The sequence below is a fragment of the Muscardinus avellanarius genome, assembly GCF_963383645.1.
Source record: "Muscardinus avellanarius genome assembly, chromosome: 7".
NCBI classification, from domain to species: domain Eukaryota; kingdom Metazoa; phylum Chordata; class Mammalia; order Rodentia; family Gliridae; genus Muscardinus; species Muscardinus avellanarius.
The window spans coordinates 63,358,964-63,376,920 of NC_137793.1; the positions used below are offsets into that span (position 1 = coordinate 63,358,964).

At 36.1% G+C, this 17,957-nt stretch overlaps 1 protein-coding gene across 11 annotated transcripts in view; it reads left to right on the forward strand.

Annotated features, from left to right (window-relative positions):
- CDC42BPA (CDC42 binding protein kinase alpha) overlaps window positions 1-17,957 on the forward strand; it is a gene marked incomplete at both ends in the record, with an annotated part of 335,066 nt that overhangs the window by 182,375 nt on the left and 134,734 nt on the right. For all 11 annotated transcript variants that reach the window (XM_080699099.1, XM_080699104.1, XM_080699105.1 and 8 more), the window contains one exon: window positions 14,010-14,143. In XM_080699099.1, coding sequence (XP_080555225.1) covers window positions 14,010-14,143 — 134 coding nt within the window. The remainder of the gene's footprint in view (window positions 1-14,009; window positions 14,144-17,957) is intronic.

Below are 17,957 nucleotides of genomic sequence, written 5' to 3' on the forward strand. Positions count from 1 at the left end.
TAAAGGGTCTTTTATAAAAAATTATTATGGTGCTATATTAATACTGTGCTTATTAAATACATAATGGTGTCTTAAATTTGAACAAAATTTATAAATGCTGTTCTTTTTTTTTATTAAAGTGACTTGCTTCCTAAGAAATATCTCTTTATCAAATTTCAGAAAATTGGTATTTCTAAAAATAAGTTAAATTAGGAACATGATAAGCACAATCATTTATTTTACTTTGGTACCAATGATAAAGCATTCAGAGTGTCACTGAACACAAGATAAGCTTAAGATGGTCCGTCATTTACCTTCAGAGAGGTAGCATGGATTGGGAAATTAGCTCATAAGCCTATCTTATGTCTACATTTTTGTATAATAGAATGTGGCTTTGAATGGAAGTAGTTTTTAAAAGCTTGTTTTAAAATTTGAAACTGCAGTGAAATACATGGGATTGACAGAAAACATTCAAATCAATAATCTAGTTCACTAAAATCATTTTGAGCTTCATATAACAGCAAACTTTGAAAATCTTACATTTTACTGTAATCAATAGTATCCTGCCAGTTTCTAAAGGGAACCCAGGTTAACATTCAACCCATTATATATAGATTAATAGTAAATAATTCCATTTTTGAGAACTGCAAATATTATATTTTCAATGTTGGTGCTCACTTATTCATTAAAATATATCAAAATGCACTTTAATTTTGTATGTTTATTTTATATTCTGACATTGTTGAACTGGTTAGTTCTAGAAGAGTTTTTATTTTCTAAATCGATTTCTTGGGATTTTCTATGCTGACAAATTATGTCATCTGCAATTAGGGGTGATTTTTATTTCTCTTTTTCTGATCTGTATGCCACGTATTTCTTTTTCTTACCTTTTTCACTGACTAGAAGTTGCAGCAATATGTTGACAAAAAGTGGAGAAAGGACATCCCAGCTTTTTAATCTTAGGGGGAAAGTATTTGGTCTTTTACCTGTAAACGTAATCTTATTTGTAGGTTTTTATAAATACTTTTTAAATTTTAATATTTGTTAGTGTTTCTGTTATGAATGGTTGTTGAATTTTATCAAAGGCCTTTTCTGTATCAGTTAATACAAATGAGATTCTTTTCTCTAATTAATCTTTAAAAAATTTTTTTGTTGGTGCATTATATTCATACATCATTTTGGGGTAAAAACTTGTGTGTACATACATGTGCACATCACTGATTTAACCCCTACCCATTTCCCACCCCATTCCCTCCGTGTCCCACCTTCCCTTGCTTGACTTAGTGGTTGACTTCGATATGTTTAAGTACATTGTGTGTTTTAGAGATTTTCCTCTTCCCCCCTCCTTTCTCCTCCTTTAGGTTTTGTTTGTTCCTCTATAGGATTTCCTTTCATCTAGAGTTCCTCCTATGACCCATTTCTTCCCTAACTCTCACATATTAGGGAAAGTATCTGATTTCTTATTTTTTGTGTCTCACTTAGCATAATGTCCTCCAGTTCCATCCATTTCTCTGAAAATGATGTAATTGAGTTTTTTTTAATGGCTGAGTAGAATTCCATTGTGTACATATCCCGCAGTTTTGTAATCCATTCATCTGTTGATGGACATCTTGGCTGGTTCCATAGTTTGGCTATGGTGACTTGTGCAGCTATGAACATAGATACACATGCATTAGTTTGAGCCTATCTTATATCCTGATAATAAACCTCAGTTGTTCTTGGTCCTCCCCCTCCTCTCTTCTTTTCCACTCCTGCCTCCTTTTTCTCCATTCCTTTTTTCTACCTTTGACTAATTTTTGCATCAGGGAAGTATTACCCAAATAAAATGATTATGAAAGTATTTCCTCTTGTTCTCTTTGCAAGACATTGTGTAGAATGGGTGTTCATTTTTTTCCCTTTCCTTACGTTTCTTTCCTTTTCCATTCCATTTTAGTTCTGGGAATTGAACCCAGGGCATTTTACCTCTGAGCTACACCTTTCTTCTTTCTTTCCTTTTCCATTCCATTTTAGTTCTGGGAATTGAACCCAGGGCATTTTACCTCTGAGCTACACCCCTACCCCCATATTTTATCCTTCCCCTTCCTTCCTTCCTTCCTTCCTTCCTTCCTTCCTTCCTTCCTTCCTTCCTTCCTTCCTTCCTGCTTTCGCTGGTCTGAGGATGGAACCCAGGGGCAGGTAACTTCTGAGCTACACCCTCTGCCCTATTTTTTATTCTTTATTTTTGAAACAGGGTCTCACTAAGTTGCAGAGGGCTTCACTAAGTAGCTGAGGCTGTCTGCAAACCATGATCCTCTGGTCTCAGCCTCCTGAATGCTGGGATTATAAGCGTGCATCACCATGCCCATCTCTTATTTTCTGTTTCAAAACAAGGGTTTTATTAAGTTGCTGAAGGCCTCACTAACTTTCTGAGGCTGGCCTTGAACCAGTGATCCTCTTGTTCAGCCTCCCAAGTATGAGGATTATAGGCATGCACCACCACATCCAGCTGTCCATTTTTCTTTAAATATTTAGCAGAACTCTCCATTGAAACCATTTTGACTTAGAGATTTCTTTTGTGGTAGTTTTCAAAGTTTAAGTTCAATATCCTTAATAGTTGTTAGGCTAGCTAAATTATCTATTTTATAGTAGGTGAGTTGTGACAGTTTGACTTTAGAGAAATTAACTCATGTCATCTAAGCTGTCCCTATTCATGACTTACTGTTATCATTTTCTTACCTGCAGGGTCTGTATAGATAACCCATGTTTAATGCCTGATTTTTTTGATGACTTTTTTGAATACATGTCATCAAAATGGCCATACTTCCAAAGGTGATCTCTAGATTCAACACAATACCCATTAAATTACCAAGATCAGTCCTTAAATTTATTTGGAACTACAAAAACCCAGAATAGCCAAAGTAATTCTCAGCAACAAAAACCTTACAGGAGGAATCACAATACCTGACTTTAAATTATACTACAACGCCATAGTCATAAAAACAGCATGGTACTGGCACAAAAACAGATACATAGAAGACCAGTGGAGCAGAGTAGAAGACTTGGAAATAAATCCACACACTTACAGCCAATTGGTTTTTGACAAAGGGGCCAAAAACACTGGGAAAAAGCCTGTTCAACAAATCTTGTTGGCAAAACTGGTTAACCATATGCAGGCAAATGGAAATAAGTTCCACTTTCTCACCCTGGATAAGAGTCAATTCAAGATGGATTAAAGACTTGGAAATTAAACCAGAGATCTTGAGGCTCCTTGAAGAAGGCACCGGCCCAACACTGCAACACATAAGCAGAGGTTAAAAAACAAAACAAAACAACAAAAAACAAAACGTTCTCAACAATACCCCAAAGGCACAAGAAACTAAAAGACAAATCAATTAATATGAAATTCTAATCTTGATTTTTGCTTTAATCTTAGAGGATATTACTGGGCATAGGTCTAACAGTGTTGTTTTGTTTTGAGAAATACATTGTCAGTCTAAATATCTTTACCCTACATGTGAGTTGTTATTTTCTCTGACTCTTTTGAGAGTTTTTCTTTATTCTTTTTCTTCCACTTTTAGTTTCTTGATGCTTAGTTATAACAGTTTATTGGAATTTCTGCAAATTTATTCTGTTTGGGATTGGTTCATCTTCTTCATTTCTTGCCAAATCTGGGAAGCTTATTTTATTTTTATTTTTTTGTGGTACTAAGGATAGAACCTAGAGGCATTCTACCTCAGAGCTACACCCTTGGCCCTATTTTTTATTCTTTGACAGGGTCTCACTGAGTTGCAAAGGGCCTCACTAAGTAGCTGAGGCTGTCTAGGAACCTTGATCCTCCCGTCTCAGTCTTCCAAATTCTGAGATTACAAGCGTGCACCACCATGCCCAGCTTTCTGGGAAGTTTTTATACACTATTTCTTTGAATACTTTTTTAGATCTGCCTATTTTTTTCTTTCACTTTCTGGATCTCCGGTGACATGTATATTAAGTCTTTTGTTATCCTACAAGTACCTGAGGCCCTGTTTATATTCCATTCTACTTTTTTAATTTAATTAATTTCTTTGGTTATGTCTTCCAGTTTACTAGTTCCTCTCACCCTTCTCTTTTGCTGCTGATCACATCTACAGAGATTTTTATTTCAGTTATATATTATTTGTTTATAAATTTTCCATTTTCTTTGTATTGCCTTTTTTGCTGAGCTTTCTATAACTTTGCTCAAACCTATCTGCTCATTTGTTTCAAGTATATTCAGAATTACTCATTTAAGTGTTTTGTATAATGGATGCTTTAGTTGTAGTATCTCTATTATCTAGGTTTTACAGATCATTATGTTGTCTTTTCTCATTCAAATTGAGATTTTTCTGTTTGGTAGGACGAGTGCTTTTCTATTAAAAACTGCATTCTATTTAAAATATATTAGCTGTTTTTTTTTTTTTTTTGGCAGCATTCCAGCAGCATAAAGGTGATTGCAGTCTTATTATTGCCAAGTTAAGGTGGAAGTCTTATTTCTCTGGTTTGCTTTCCTTGACACCCAAGAGAAGGCGTCTCATTACTTCTGATTTGTTTTGGGAATTCTAGCCTCCACCATAATTTCTGCTGACAATTTGGTGGGGATGGCCATATTGCCACTGGACAATAGTGAAAGTTTTTGCTTTCCTATGATACCCCAGAAGGAAAAAGAAGGAGCACCTCTTTACTACCATGTTGGGGTAAAAATCCTGTGTCACATTGACACTGTGGGCAGGGGCACACAGCTGTTACCAGCTATTGGAGCTGAAGCTCCTGGTTCCTTATCAGTCTTCCTGTGACACCACCCTTGTGGGTATGTTTTGACATCTCATTGAAGACTTAAGAGGTTGGAAATGTAGCTCCTTACTTGTCCTTTGTTGATAGCAGTGAGCAGGAACCACAGTTTTTTTTTTTTTTCCCCTGATATTTTACTTAAGTAGAATGGTTATTTTCTTTCTTGCTAGTAAACAAAATAGTAGGTTGCCCTTTTCTACCTTTGCATAGAGAGCACAAGCTTTTTTGGACCTATTTTTACTCTATATTTGGATTTTCTGGGTTTAATGTCTTCATCTTTATCCCTAGATATATAAACCAAGGTGGTGGTGGTGGGGACCCAGGGAACTCAACAACTGAGCTATTCTTTAGGTCCCAGAGTTTTTCTTTTTCTCTCCATATTTGTCTTTATTTTAGTCAGTTTTTAAATATATATTTTAGTCAATTTTTAAATAGAAGAACCAGAGTAAGCTTTGAAAATAAAGATCTGTTTATGTCCCTCATACCTTCAGCATTAAGCCTTCAATAAATCCCCATTGTCTCTAGGATGAAGTAAAAATACCATCGTGCTGATTGTAAGGCCCTTTTGTTATCATGCCTCATTTGCCTCTCTTTCTTCATCTCTGGTGACTACATCTTTCCTCACTGATTCTAGCCATACCAGACTTTTTTGAGTTGTACCTAATGTTCCGTCCAGGTCTTTCACGTATCTCATTTTCCCCTCTCCCTTTCTTTCCTTTCTTTCACTTTGTCTAATCTGTGCTTGTTTGTTTGCAGGAAACATTTGTCACCTGTCAAACCTCTGTTCATCTATGGCACTTCTCAGTATAAACATTCTTTTGTTTTGCAATATTGCCTGTCTTTACTTCACCATAAGAGCACAGACTCCTTGAAAACAGGGACTATTTAATTCATTGCTGTTTTAGGTCCTATAATAGTAACATTGGCTCATCAAAACCCCCAAATCAGTATTTGTTCATGAATGAATGAATAATTAAAACATCGCTTCTTTGACAGTTTTTCTGGCCACCCCTAAAGTGTCTTCCCATAGCTGGGCGTGGTGGCGCACGCTTGTAATCCCCGCGCTTGGGAGGCAGAGACAGGAGGATTGCGCAGGTTCGAAGCTAGCCGCGTGCGCTGGCTTAGGAGACCCTGTTTCCAATTTAAAAAAATGTAAAAATAGGTCTGGGAGTGTAGCCCGGAGGTAGAAGGGCTTCCAGGAACCCCAGTACCACCAAAAAAAAAAAGTGTCTTCCCATATTGTGTTTGTACAGTTAGTTCCCAACACACTTTCATCCTTTATCTACAAATGAATGGCCCCTGGAAAGAGTCACACCATCTTGGAAAATTGGTTACCATATAACTCCTGTTTCAAATTTCCTTCGTTTCTTCTATCTTCTTCCCAAATTCAGTGCTTGTAGAACTGCTCTTTACTCATTTTTAAAAATTATTTCCCAGTAGAAGAATAGAATCAATAAAAAATTGAGAGAATGGTAAAATTCTCATTTTTTGTATTATTTTCCCAAGCTCTGTTCTAGTGTTAGTCTCAGTCATGTACTATATTCCATTCCATCTCTTCAATATTATTCATTTGCACATTCATTTTTTAACCTTTAAAAATTGTGATAAAATATATATTATGTAAAATTATCTCTTTTTTTTTTTGGTGGTACTGGGGTTCCTGGAAGCCCTTCTACCTCTGGGCTACACTCCCAGACCTATTTTTACATTTTTATTTGGAAACAGGGTCTCCTAAGCCAGCGCACGTGGCTGGCTTCGAACCTGCGTGATCCTCCTGTATCCGCCTCCCAAGTGTAGGGATTACAAGCGTGCGCCACCACGCCCGGCTAAAATTATCATTTTAAGTATGTAGTTCAGCAGTATTAAGCATTCATGATTTTATAACCATCACCGTATACAATTTCTAGAACTTTTTCATCATCCCAAACTGGAATTCTGTTTCCATTAAACAGTAACTCTCTATTCTTCTTTTCTCTGAATCATTCTTTAATGTCTGGCTTATTTCACTTAGCATAATGTCCTCCAGGGTTATCTATGTCATAGCATGTATTAGAAATTTCTACCTTTTTAAGGCATAATAATAAATATTCCATTGCATTTATATAACACATTTTGTTTATTCATTTATCCATGAATACGCAGGCTACTTCTACCTCTTGACTATTATGAATAAAGCTTCTAAGGACATGAACACATAGATATCTTAAGTTCTTGCTTTTACTTCTGTGGGGTATACACTCAGAAATGAAACTCTGTATTGTATGGTAATTGTTTAATTTTTTGAGGAATCACCACACCATTTTCTTCGACAGTTGTACCATTGTGCATTTTAGTTGGCGATGTTCATTCACTTCCTTATTCAATCCATAAATACTTGGTTTGCTGCTGTGTTCTAGGAATTACACAGGGTACCAGAGGCATGATGATAAAGTGGAAGATAAAAACTGTGCCTCATTCACCGTTAGACCCAAACTATTTTAAATCTTTTTATATCAAAAGTAGAGATAAAACACAGACCTCCCTGATGAGTAGCTTCCCATTTACCCCTAGCTCTGAAAAAAGAACTGTGTTCAATCACCTTCAATCTAATGTTCCTTTAATATGCTTCTAGATCAAGGCCTTTGTATACACTCAAACCACCCATTATTGTTTTTATTCTTGAATTTCCCTATGGCAGTATTTTTTAATACTTCAAATTCCTAGAAAAAATGTAATAAATATATTATGATGTATAGCTGCTGCTGCTGCTGCTGCTGCTGCTGCTGCTGCTGCTGCTGCTACTTCTGCTGCTTCTGCTGCTGCTGCTGCTGCTTCTTCTTCTTCTTCTTCTTCTTCTTCTTCTTCTTCTTCTTCTTCTTCTTCTTCTTCTTCTTCTTCTTTTTTTTTTTTGGTGGTAGTGGGGTTCCTGGAAGCCCTTCTACCTCTGGGCTACACTCCCAGACCTATTTTTTGTATTTTTTAAATTTAGAAACAGGGTCTCCTAAACCAGCTGGCTTCTAACCTGCATGAACCTCCGGTGTCCGCCTCCCAAGAGCGGGGATTACAAGTGTGCGCCACCACGCCCGGCTTTATAGCTTCTTTTTAGTCTCTCCTTTTGCCCTATACACTGGACTCTTTATATGGTTTTTTACTTTATTCCTAGTGTCAACTTTAATACCTGATACCATGTAACACAGTAAATACATCTTGGAGTATCATTAGATAAAAATAAAAATTAATATTCTCACTAATTTTGATATGAAAAGTAAAGGAATGTTTCTGTTTTCTAAGTGAAAGTTTATTGTATATAATATATACTTTTTTTTTTTTTTTTTTTTGCAGGTCTGGGGGTGGAACCCAGGGGCATTTGACCTCTGAGCTACACTCCCTTCCCTATTTTTTTTTTATTCCTTATTTTGAAACCGGGTCTCACTCAGTTGCAAAGGGCCTCACTAAGTAGCTGAGGCTGTCCGCAAACTGCGATCCTCCAGGTCTCAGCCTCTGGAATGCTGGGATTACAAGCCTGCGCCACCACGCCCGGCTCAAGGGAACTAATTTTCCCTGTTGTGATTAGAAGTAAATGTTTTACGTCTCAGAAGAATTGCAGATTATTTTTTAAAATTGCAGATTATTTTTTAAAATAATATGAGTGCTGGGTCCGAGGCCCTTTGCAACTCCGTGAAACACTGTTTCAATTTTTTTTCTTTTTTTTGGTGGTACCGAGGTTCCTGGAAGTCCTTCTACCTCTGGGCTATACTCCCAGACCTATATTATATTTTTTTGTTTGGAAACAGGGTCTCTTAAGCCAGCGAGGCTATCTCTGAACCAGCGCGATCCTCCCATCTCCTCCTCCCAAGCGTGGGGATTACAAGTGTGCTCCACCACGCCTGGCTGTTTCAAAAATTTAAAACGACTAAAAAATAGGGCTGGAGTGTATCTCAGAGGTACAATGTCCCTGGCTCCCATCCCTAGTACTGCAAAAATAAAATATAGATGATAGATAGATAGATAGATAGAGTGGAGTTGAGTCTGTAATACTAGTATTTAGGAGGCTAGACAGAAAGATCACAGGTTCAAGGACAGTCTGAGCAACTTTTGTAAAACCCTGTTTCAAAATTAAAAGGACTGAGAGTAGCTTGGAGGTAGAAAGCCACTGGGTTGAATCCCTCGTGTACACACACACACACACACACACACACACACACACACACACACACACAGAAAATATCATGGTTTGTGGACAGCTTCAGCTATTTAGTGAGTCCCTTTGCAACTCAGTGAGACCCTGTTTCAAAATAAAAAATAAAAAGTAGGGCTTGGTATAGCTCAGAGTTAGAATGTCCCTGGGTTCCATCCCTGGTACTGCCAAAAAAAAAAAAAAGCTGTTAAATCACTCTTTGTGGGTCAGCTTTGATTGCTCCGTCATCCTCTTTGTGGTTCCAGTTGTAACCTTTTCTCAATTGACTAGTAGTCTACTTTTTTTTTTTTTAACAGGTTCTTGCTATATTTCGTAGGCTGTTTTCAAATTCTAGGCTCAAGCAATCCTCCTGCCTCAGCCTCCTGAGTAGCTGGAACTATAGGCATGCACACAGCACATGTAACCTACTACCCAATTTATATTTGATTTTCTTCTTTATTTATTATACTAATTCCTTTCTTCTAATTTGATTGTTTGCCAAGACAAAGAACATATTTTATATTCCTTTTATATGTTTCAGAGCAAACAAAATTGTCCTGTATGTACTATACCTTCATTAAATCCTCATTACTAACAGATTGAATTTCAGAATTCTAATAGCAACCATGAACTAAGAGCCATTAAACTGGTAGGAGCTAACCTACTTTTCTAGGATTGCATTTTCCATTTGTTCACTAAATTAGTTTTAATAACTCTAAATGTTATGCCTTATTGTTTTGCATGAATATTTTTTAAGTAGTCCTTATGAGGATTTCTTTTAAAATTTTAGTCAAATTTACTACTAGTAGTGAATGTAAAGAGTTGGCTCTCTTACCCATTTTATCTATTAGTTGACCAAACTTCAAAGCAATCTGGATTTTTTTAATTTGGGTTTATATCTTTTTAAATTCAGAATCCAAATTATAAGTGCTATGCTACTCTCTGCAGCAGAGGATTTCATTAGAAATTGAGTAGGTGTGTCTGTTTGTCTGATGTCTGTCTCTCTCTCTGGGTGCCTGTCCCTCCCTTCTCTTCTCTTCCCAACCCCCCATCCCCCCACCCCCCACCCCCCACCCCCGCCACCCCTGTCTGCAACTGGGATTTGAATCCAGGGACTTTCTACCTCTGACTTATACCCTCAGCCCTATTTTATTTTTTATTTTGAAACTGGGTCTTGCTAGGTTGCTGAGAGTCTCACTACATTGCTGAGGCTGTCCTTGACACTGTGACCCTCCCGCCTCAGCCCCCCAAGTACTGAGATTACAAACATGTGCCATCACACCCAGCTAGGGTTTTCTTTTATAACATTTATTGGCTTAGTGCATTTTCTTTGGTACTTTACATAAGTCACAGGTTGCTGTTTAAATGAATTATCTGAGCTTTAAAATCATATTTTAAGTGTCTGGAATGTAAAGCATGAAATTCAATATATACATTTATTTATTTATTTATTTTTTATTCATTTTTTTTTGGTGGTACTGGGGTTCCTGGAAGCCCTTCTACCTCCGGGCTACACTCCCAGACCTATTTTTACATTTTTATTTGGAAACAGGGTCTCCTAAACCAGCATGCGCGGCTGGCTTCGAACCTGCGCGATCCTCCTGTCTCTGCCTCCCAAGCGCGGGGATTATAAGCGTGCACCACCACGCCCAGCTCAATATATACATTTATTTATATTTTTTTCCTATTTAACTCCATTTCAAAATAGTCAAAGTGAGCCGGGCGTGGTGGCGCACGCTTGTAATCCCGCGCTTGGGAGGCTGAGACAGGAGGATCGCACGGGTTCAAAGCCAGCCTCAGCTACTTAGTGAGGTTTTCAGCAACTTAGTGAGACTCTGTTTAAAAAAAAAAAAAAGGTCTGGGAGTATAGCCCGGAGGTAGAAAGCCTCTGGGTTCCACCCCCAGTACTACCAAAATAGTCAAAGTGGAATACTGGAGTGAAACTAAAATTAAACTTATGTTGGAATAAAACAGGAAAACTGTCCTTAAAAGCTATTGAAAGCCGGGCGTGGTGGCGCACGCTTGTAATCCCCGCGCTTGGGAGGCAGAGACAGGAGGATCACGCAGGTTCGCAGTCAGCCGCGCACGCTGGCTTAGGAGACCCTGTTTCCAAATAAAAATGTAAAAATAGGTCTGGGAGTGTAGCCCGGAGGTAGAAGGGCTTCCAGGAACCCCAGTACCACCAAAAAAAAAAAAAAAAAAAAAAAAAAAAGCTATTGAAGCTGCTGGCCATGGTGGCACACACCTGTAATCCCAGTACTTGAGAGGAGGCTGAGACAGGAATATCACAGGTTTGAGATCAGCCTCAGAAATTTATGTTTTAAAATAAAACAAAAATAAAAGCTAGACATGTTGCTTGAAGGTAGAATACCCCTGGGTTCAATCTCCAGTACAAAAAAAAAAGAAGAAGAAGAAAGAAAAAAAGCTATCGAAGCTATCCTGTGTGATACTATTTGTTATTAGCATTATATCATTTAAAATGTCATATAAAGCTGGATTCCTTTTTTTTTCTTATGAGCAATTTAAATTAGCAAATTACCTTTACCTAACAAGTTCCACACACACCAAAAAAAAAATTGTTAGGGTAGATCTCTTTAAAAGTTGAATAAAGTATGCTCAAAGGGATTACTAAATGTACTATTTTAGATTTCTGTGTGTGTGTGTGTGTGTGTGTGTGTGTGTGTGTGTGTGTGTGTGTGTGTTACTGGGGCTGGAACCCAGGGGCTTTTTACCTCTGGGCTATACTCCAAGCCCTATTTTATACTTTATTTGGAAACAGGGTCTCACTAACTTGCTGAGAGCCTCACTAAGTAGCTAAGGCTGGCTTCAAACCTGTGTGATCCTACTGTCTCAGCCACCCAAGCTCTGGGATTACAAGTGTGCACCACCACGCCCAGTTTAATATATTTTAACTATAAAAATTTGATTAACTTGAATCAAGGAAATGACAGGAGTTAGCTCCTGCACATATCAGATTTTGACCCCTAATTACTAGAAACAACAACTCTAATTGATACTTAAACAAGCAATTGTAGAAATCCTTAACAGGTTAAATATACAGTAACAGAAAATTTATAATTTAAAAAAGTTTGAAAGAAATTAGTATACATATAAAAATTATCATTTGAAATGCTGGGATTTGATAATATTTAATTTTTCTGAACCTAAGTCTAAATAAATACCTTCTGGCTCCTAAGATTGTAAACACCCTATGATCTTTACTTTTCTTCATTTAAAACATTCCTTAAAAGATACAGTAAATAAAAACAAAAATTAGTTAAATATATCTTTGCATATATTTTCAAAAGTTTTCAGATACTATGCAATCCACAATTATCTAAACTTTCAAAATTTTTAATAAATTAAAAATATAAGCCCTGACAATACATTGTTTTGTGGGATGTAGAACCATTTAGTGTATGATATACTAATATATTTAAATGGTTTTTAGACTATTGGACCTGTTCAGTCAGATTAAATCCTCTTCTCAATAGGACTAATTTAAACACTACTTCACTTATTAAAAGGATGAAACTCAACAATATGCAATACTTCATGCCTTTGTTTCCCATATTAAAGTATCAACAACTCACTTGAGGATTTTGATAGACTGTGAGACATTGGGTTTGGGTGCATAGCTAAGTTTCTAGAGGACATTGTTGCCATTTGTTTAACATTTAGAGGAATAAGGTTATAAGAACAACAACTATTCAAAACAATTAAAAGTAAATGTGTTTAGTTTTCTATTTTTACTGACTTTAGTTCTTTAATTTCCTAATTGACATTTGATGCCAAAAACATTTCCTAACGATTTTCTAAATTTCATATAAGCATATGTGAAAGTTAATAATTTTTAAATAATAACCTTCTAATTCAATAATGTTAAAGATTTTTTAGTAATATTACTTTCCAAGTAGGAGAAGATAGTGCAAAATTTCCTAGGCTCTGATCTTTGTTCTGGTACATATTTTAAAATATGACCTTAGAGCCAGGCGTGGTGGTGCCCACTTGTTACCCAGCATTCGAGAGATGGTTCACGGACAGCCTCAGTTACTTGGCAAGGCCCTTCGCAACTCAGTAAGACCCTGTTTCAAAAATAAAGAGACTAAAAACTAGGGTTGGGAGTATAGCTCGGAGGTACAGTGCCCCTGGGTTTTGTCCCTGGTACCACTAGACAGACAGACAGACAGACTAGATAGGTTAGATAGATGTGACCTTAGAGCCAGGCATGGTGGCACAGGATTGTAATCCCAGTACTTGGGAGGCTAAGAGGTTCACAGCCAGTGTCAATGACTTAGTGAGGCCTCTGAGACTTAGTGTTAACGACTTAGTGAGGCCTCAGACTTAGTGAGACCCTGTTTGAAAATAAAAGGATAAAATTGGCCTGGGGGTATAACTCCGAGGTAGAATGCTCTTGGTTTCCATCTCTAGTACCAATGAATGAATGAATGAATGAATGCATGAATGCATATATGACCTTGAGCAAGCTATTTAACTTTGAGTTTTTTTTATCTCAAACAATAGAACTTATTTAGATAAAAAGTTTTAAGATGTTTACTTTAAGAAACTAGAGTTTCTTCTTTAAAAAATAAAACCAGTGGTGAAATGAGCCTATGTGGTCTGGAACCAAATTATTAAAAGCAAATCTATCTTAAAATAATTTGACTAATATCAGCACTAGGATGCCTGGGACTGGGGGGAGACCATGCTTCCAAAGACAGCACTGTCACAGCACTTAAAACTAAGAAAAGAGTAAATCAACCAGCCAAACAAAAAACAAGTTTGATTTATTCTTTTCTTAAAGTGCTGTGACAGTGCTATCCTTATCCTTCAAGGTATGGACTCCCCCCCCCCAAAAGATATGTAAGGCATTATTGCACATAGATTTTGCACATCTTTATATTAGCCTACGCCATTCACCATCTTTACAGTGAATTAATACACATTTAATTTGTTAGGAATCATATTGACATCCAGTATCAATAGACCTGACATCAAATTTAAAATACTTAAAAAAATAAGTTGTTTTAAAACATGGTTAAAGCATTTGATGTATATAAATAGTGAGAGAAACATTGTCTTTTGTCTTTAGAATCAAGTCATTTGGAACAGCAACTTGAAGAAGCTAATTCTGTGAGGCGAGAACTAGATGATGCTTTTAGACAAATCAAGGCTTATGAAAAACAAATCAAAACTGTACAACAAGAAAGGGAAGAACTAAATAAGGTAAAGTAGATGAATAAATTGCTAAAGCCTTTTCTGTGTTTTTCATCTTATATAATGAAAATACTGAAAGCATCGGTATTGAACTACAAAAAATATAATTGTTGGGTGTTGCTTTAGAAATTTAAGAATTATTTTGGTGTATGTCATTTGGTTATTAGCTAATAACAAACATATTCTTGGGGCTTTTAAGTTCAGAATATGCCTCTACCATCTTGTATTCCATTAAGATGTATGACTACAATGTACCAATAAAAATTTTTAAAAAGAAAATTAATTAAATGGCCTAATTAAAATGGAATGGGGTGGGAATTGGGTAAGGGCTAAATGAGTGATGTGTGCATGCATGCCTCTACCATCTTGTACCCCATTAAGATGTATGATTACAATGCAACAAAATTTTTTTTAATGTTACTGAGAAAGAACCATTATGAAGAAATAGAATAATAGAATCTGTTTAGGGTCTGTAGGAAAAATAAAAATTAAGGCATATTTTCATTCTCTTGCTGATAGGATCACCATTAAAAATATCACTTAAACTTTCTCCAGTGATTTAGTTATATAGTAAATGTCAGTTTCTCTTTCAAAACACCATAAATAAACATGCCAATGTCATTTCCTAAGAACTTTGTGAAACACTTAAACTGTATCAGAAGCATCAACAAAATTTATTGATAGCTAAGACTCTGTAACACTGTCCAACAGAGTAAATATTGTTCAGGCAGTAGAGAAAATACTTGGACCACATGCTGTTAAGTAGTCTGTCTTTCATTAACAGCAACAATAACAAAGTGTTGGGGTGAATACTAGCCAATTTAACTTTCTCTTCTATGCTAAAGAGGACTTTTTCAATGTTGTCCAATGTCACCTCTGTTATCTACCAAATTGCCATATTTGAATGGGTCTGAATCTCTGTTATTTGAAAATCAGGATGGCATTTTAATTAGAATTGTATTGAATCTATAGATCAGTTTTTAGAGAATTGATAGTCTGTTAGGAAAACTGAAGACAAAGTTTTAGGATTCTTTCTCTAAGCCATTGGAATATAAATTACTCCAAAGAAAGAGTATCGAGCTTCAAAAGAGAAAGTCTCCATGGTCTAGGTAGCCCCCCCCCCCCCATCTTGAATTCAGACATATTTCCTCCAAAGGTAAATCTCTGGAGTTTTCCTGCTATCAAAATTGGTAGCTATGCCGGGCGTGGTGGCGCACGCTTGTAATCCCCGCACTTGGGAGGCAGAGACAGGAGGATCGCGCAGGTTCGAAGCCAGCCACGCGTGCGCTGGTTTAGGAGACCCTGTTTCCAAATAAAAATGTAAAAATAGGTCTGGGAGTGTAGCCCCGAGGTAGAAGGGCTTCCAGGAACCCCAGTACCACCCCCCCAAAAAAAAAAAAAATTGGTAGCTACAACTTGCATAAATTAATCCCAAGTTTTAATAATGTTTTTCAGAAGGGCTAATTATCTTAAAACATAAAAATAGTTTCTCTGCAGTCCTACAGTCTTTTTACTGTATAAACATGGTATCTTCTAATATATTTATAGCCATTCAAATTGTTCTTTCATAAAATTTTATAAGCTTAATTTTTCTTAAATTTATTAATATATTTTTTACATTTTATGTATCTTTAAAATTTGTTTTATTACTAATTTTTCTGTATTGACTTTGTTCTAACAACATTGCTAAACTCTTGACAATAATTAGATCTATTTTAGATTATTATAAGTTGCCAGAAAATAATGACAGGTTTATTTCTTCCTTTTTCATTTTTATGACTTGTGTTTTTTATGGTCTTATTGCATTAGCTAGATCCAGAGAACAATGTTGAATACAAGTGGTAATGGCGGGCCTGCATGTGTAGTCTTCTCCCTACCTCTACCCCCTGTTGGAGATGGAACCCAGAACCTCTCACATGCGAAGCTAACCCTAACTAAACTATATCTCCACCTCAACAAGCACCCTTATTTTGTACCTAATTTTAAAGAAATTTTTGCCCTAATTTTATCCTAATTTTTACCCTAATTTTAAAGACATTTTCTGTTTTTATAAATACTTTCAGATTAAAGAAGTTACTTTTTAATCCCTATTTTGCTATTTTTAATTAAAAACGGACATTAGATTAATTAAATGTACATTCTGTACTCCTACTTATTAATCATACTTTTTAATGAATTTGTAGTAAATTACATTTATGCACTTTTTCTAATATGAAACCGCTTTTACATTAGGTTAAGCCTAAACTGTACATGTATTATTTCCTCCCTTCATCTTCTCTCCCTTCCCTTTCCTTCTCTTCCATTTCCTCCCCTTCCTTCCCCTTCCCTCCTTTCTTTCCTTCCTTTATTTCTCTCATGTGGTACTGAGGATTGAATCCAGGGGCATTCTACCTCTGAGCTTCATCCCCAGCCCTATTTTATTTTTTATTTTGAAATAGGGTCTCACTATGTTGTTGAGGGCCTCATTAATTTACTGAGGTCTCTAACCTGCAAACCTCCTGTCTCAGGCTTCCAAGTACTAGGATTATAGACGTGCACCACCATGCTTGCTACATGTACTGTATTCTAAGTAATAATATGATAGTATAGATAACATCTATGTAGCCATTTATTTGTTCTAGTAACACTTCTAAGCATTTTACATATGTTTAATTTTCATCACAACTTCATGAGATAAATTTTTATTACTCTCAATTTACTAATGGTGAGACTGAGAACTGAAAATTAAGTTGTTCAAGGTCATTACAGATAGAAACTGGTGAAGCTAGAATTTCTATCAATTTTAATATCAGTAAAACATCTGCCCAGTTTTAAAGGTTTTTATTTCTGTTATCATGAATGAAAGTGGCATACAATTTTTTTTTACCTTTCTTGAATTGTTTTGATACCAAGATTATACTAGTCTCATAGAATGAGTGGGGTTGCATTCCCTTCTTTGTTTCATTCTCTGAGGTAGTTGTCTATGAGGAATGCTCCATTTGAATACTCATCTGAACATCAGCTGGGCCTAGAAGTTCTCCCCCACCAATGGGCAGGATGAGGAAATTTCGTTAACTATTGGGCTTGTTGCTTTAATTGTTAAAAAGCTATTCAGTATTCTATTTCCGAAACAGTTTTGATGAATTAGAATTAGTTCATTTTTAAAACTAACAAATTTATTGGCGTAGAATTTTTCATTGTGTTTTTGCATTATCTTTTTTAATCTCTTCTAGATTTATAGGTATAGCCTTTTTTTCTTTATTTTTTTCTGATATTTTTCTTCGTGCTTATATGCTGTTCTCCTGATCTCACCACACGTTTATTTTACTATTTCTCAAAGAATCACCTTTGGCTTTGTTGATCCTCATTGTTCTGTCATTTCTATTTCATTAAGTTATGTTCTTTATTATCTTCCTTATATTCTGGGAGAGGGTTATTGTGCTGTTCTAGTACAAGTGAAATTTCAACCTGTTTTTTTTTTTTTTTCTCAGTATTTCAGGCTATGAGTTTTTCCCTCACTATAGCTTTACTGCATCACCAAGTTTTAGTATATAAAAATATTTTAATTGTTTTTATATTTTAATTTTTTGTAGTTGTAAATATTTCAATACTTTTATGATTTTTCTCATTGACCAGTTTGTTATTTATAATGTGTTTTTATTATATATACATATTTTTTGGGGGTACTGGGGTTCCTGGAAACCCATCTACCTCCAGGCTCTACTCCCAGAGCTATTTTATACTTTTTCTTTAAATTTGGAAACAGGTCTCTTAAGCCAGCGCGGCTGGCTTTGAACCTGCACGATCCTCCTGTCTCCGCCTCCCAAGCGCGGGGATTGCAAGC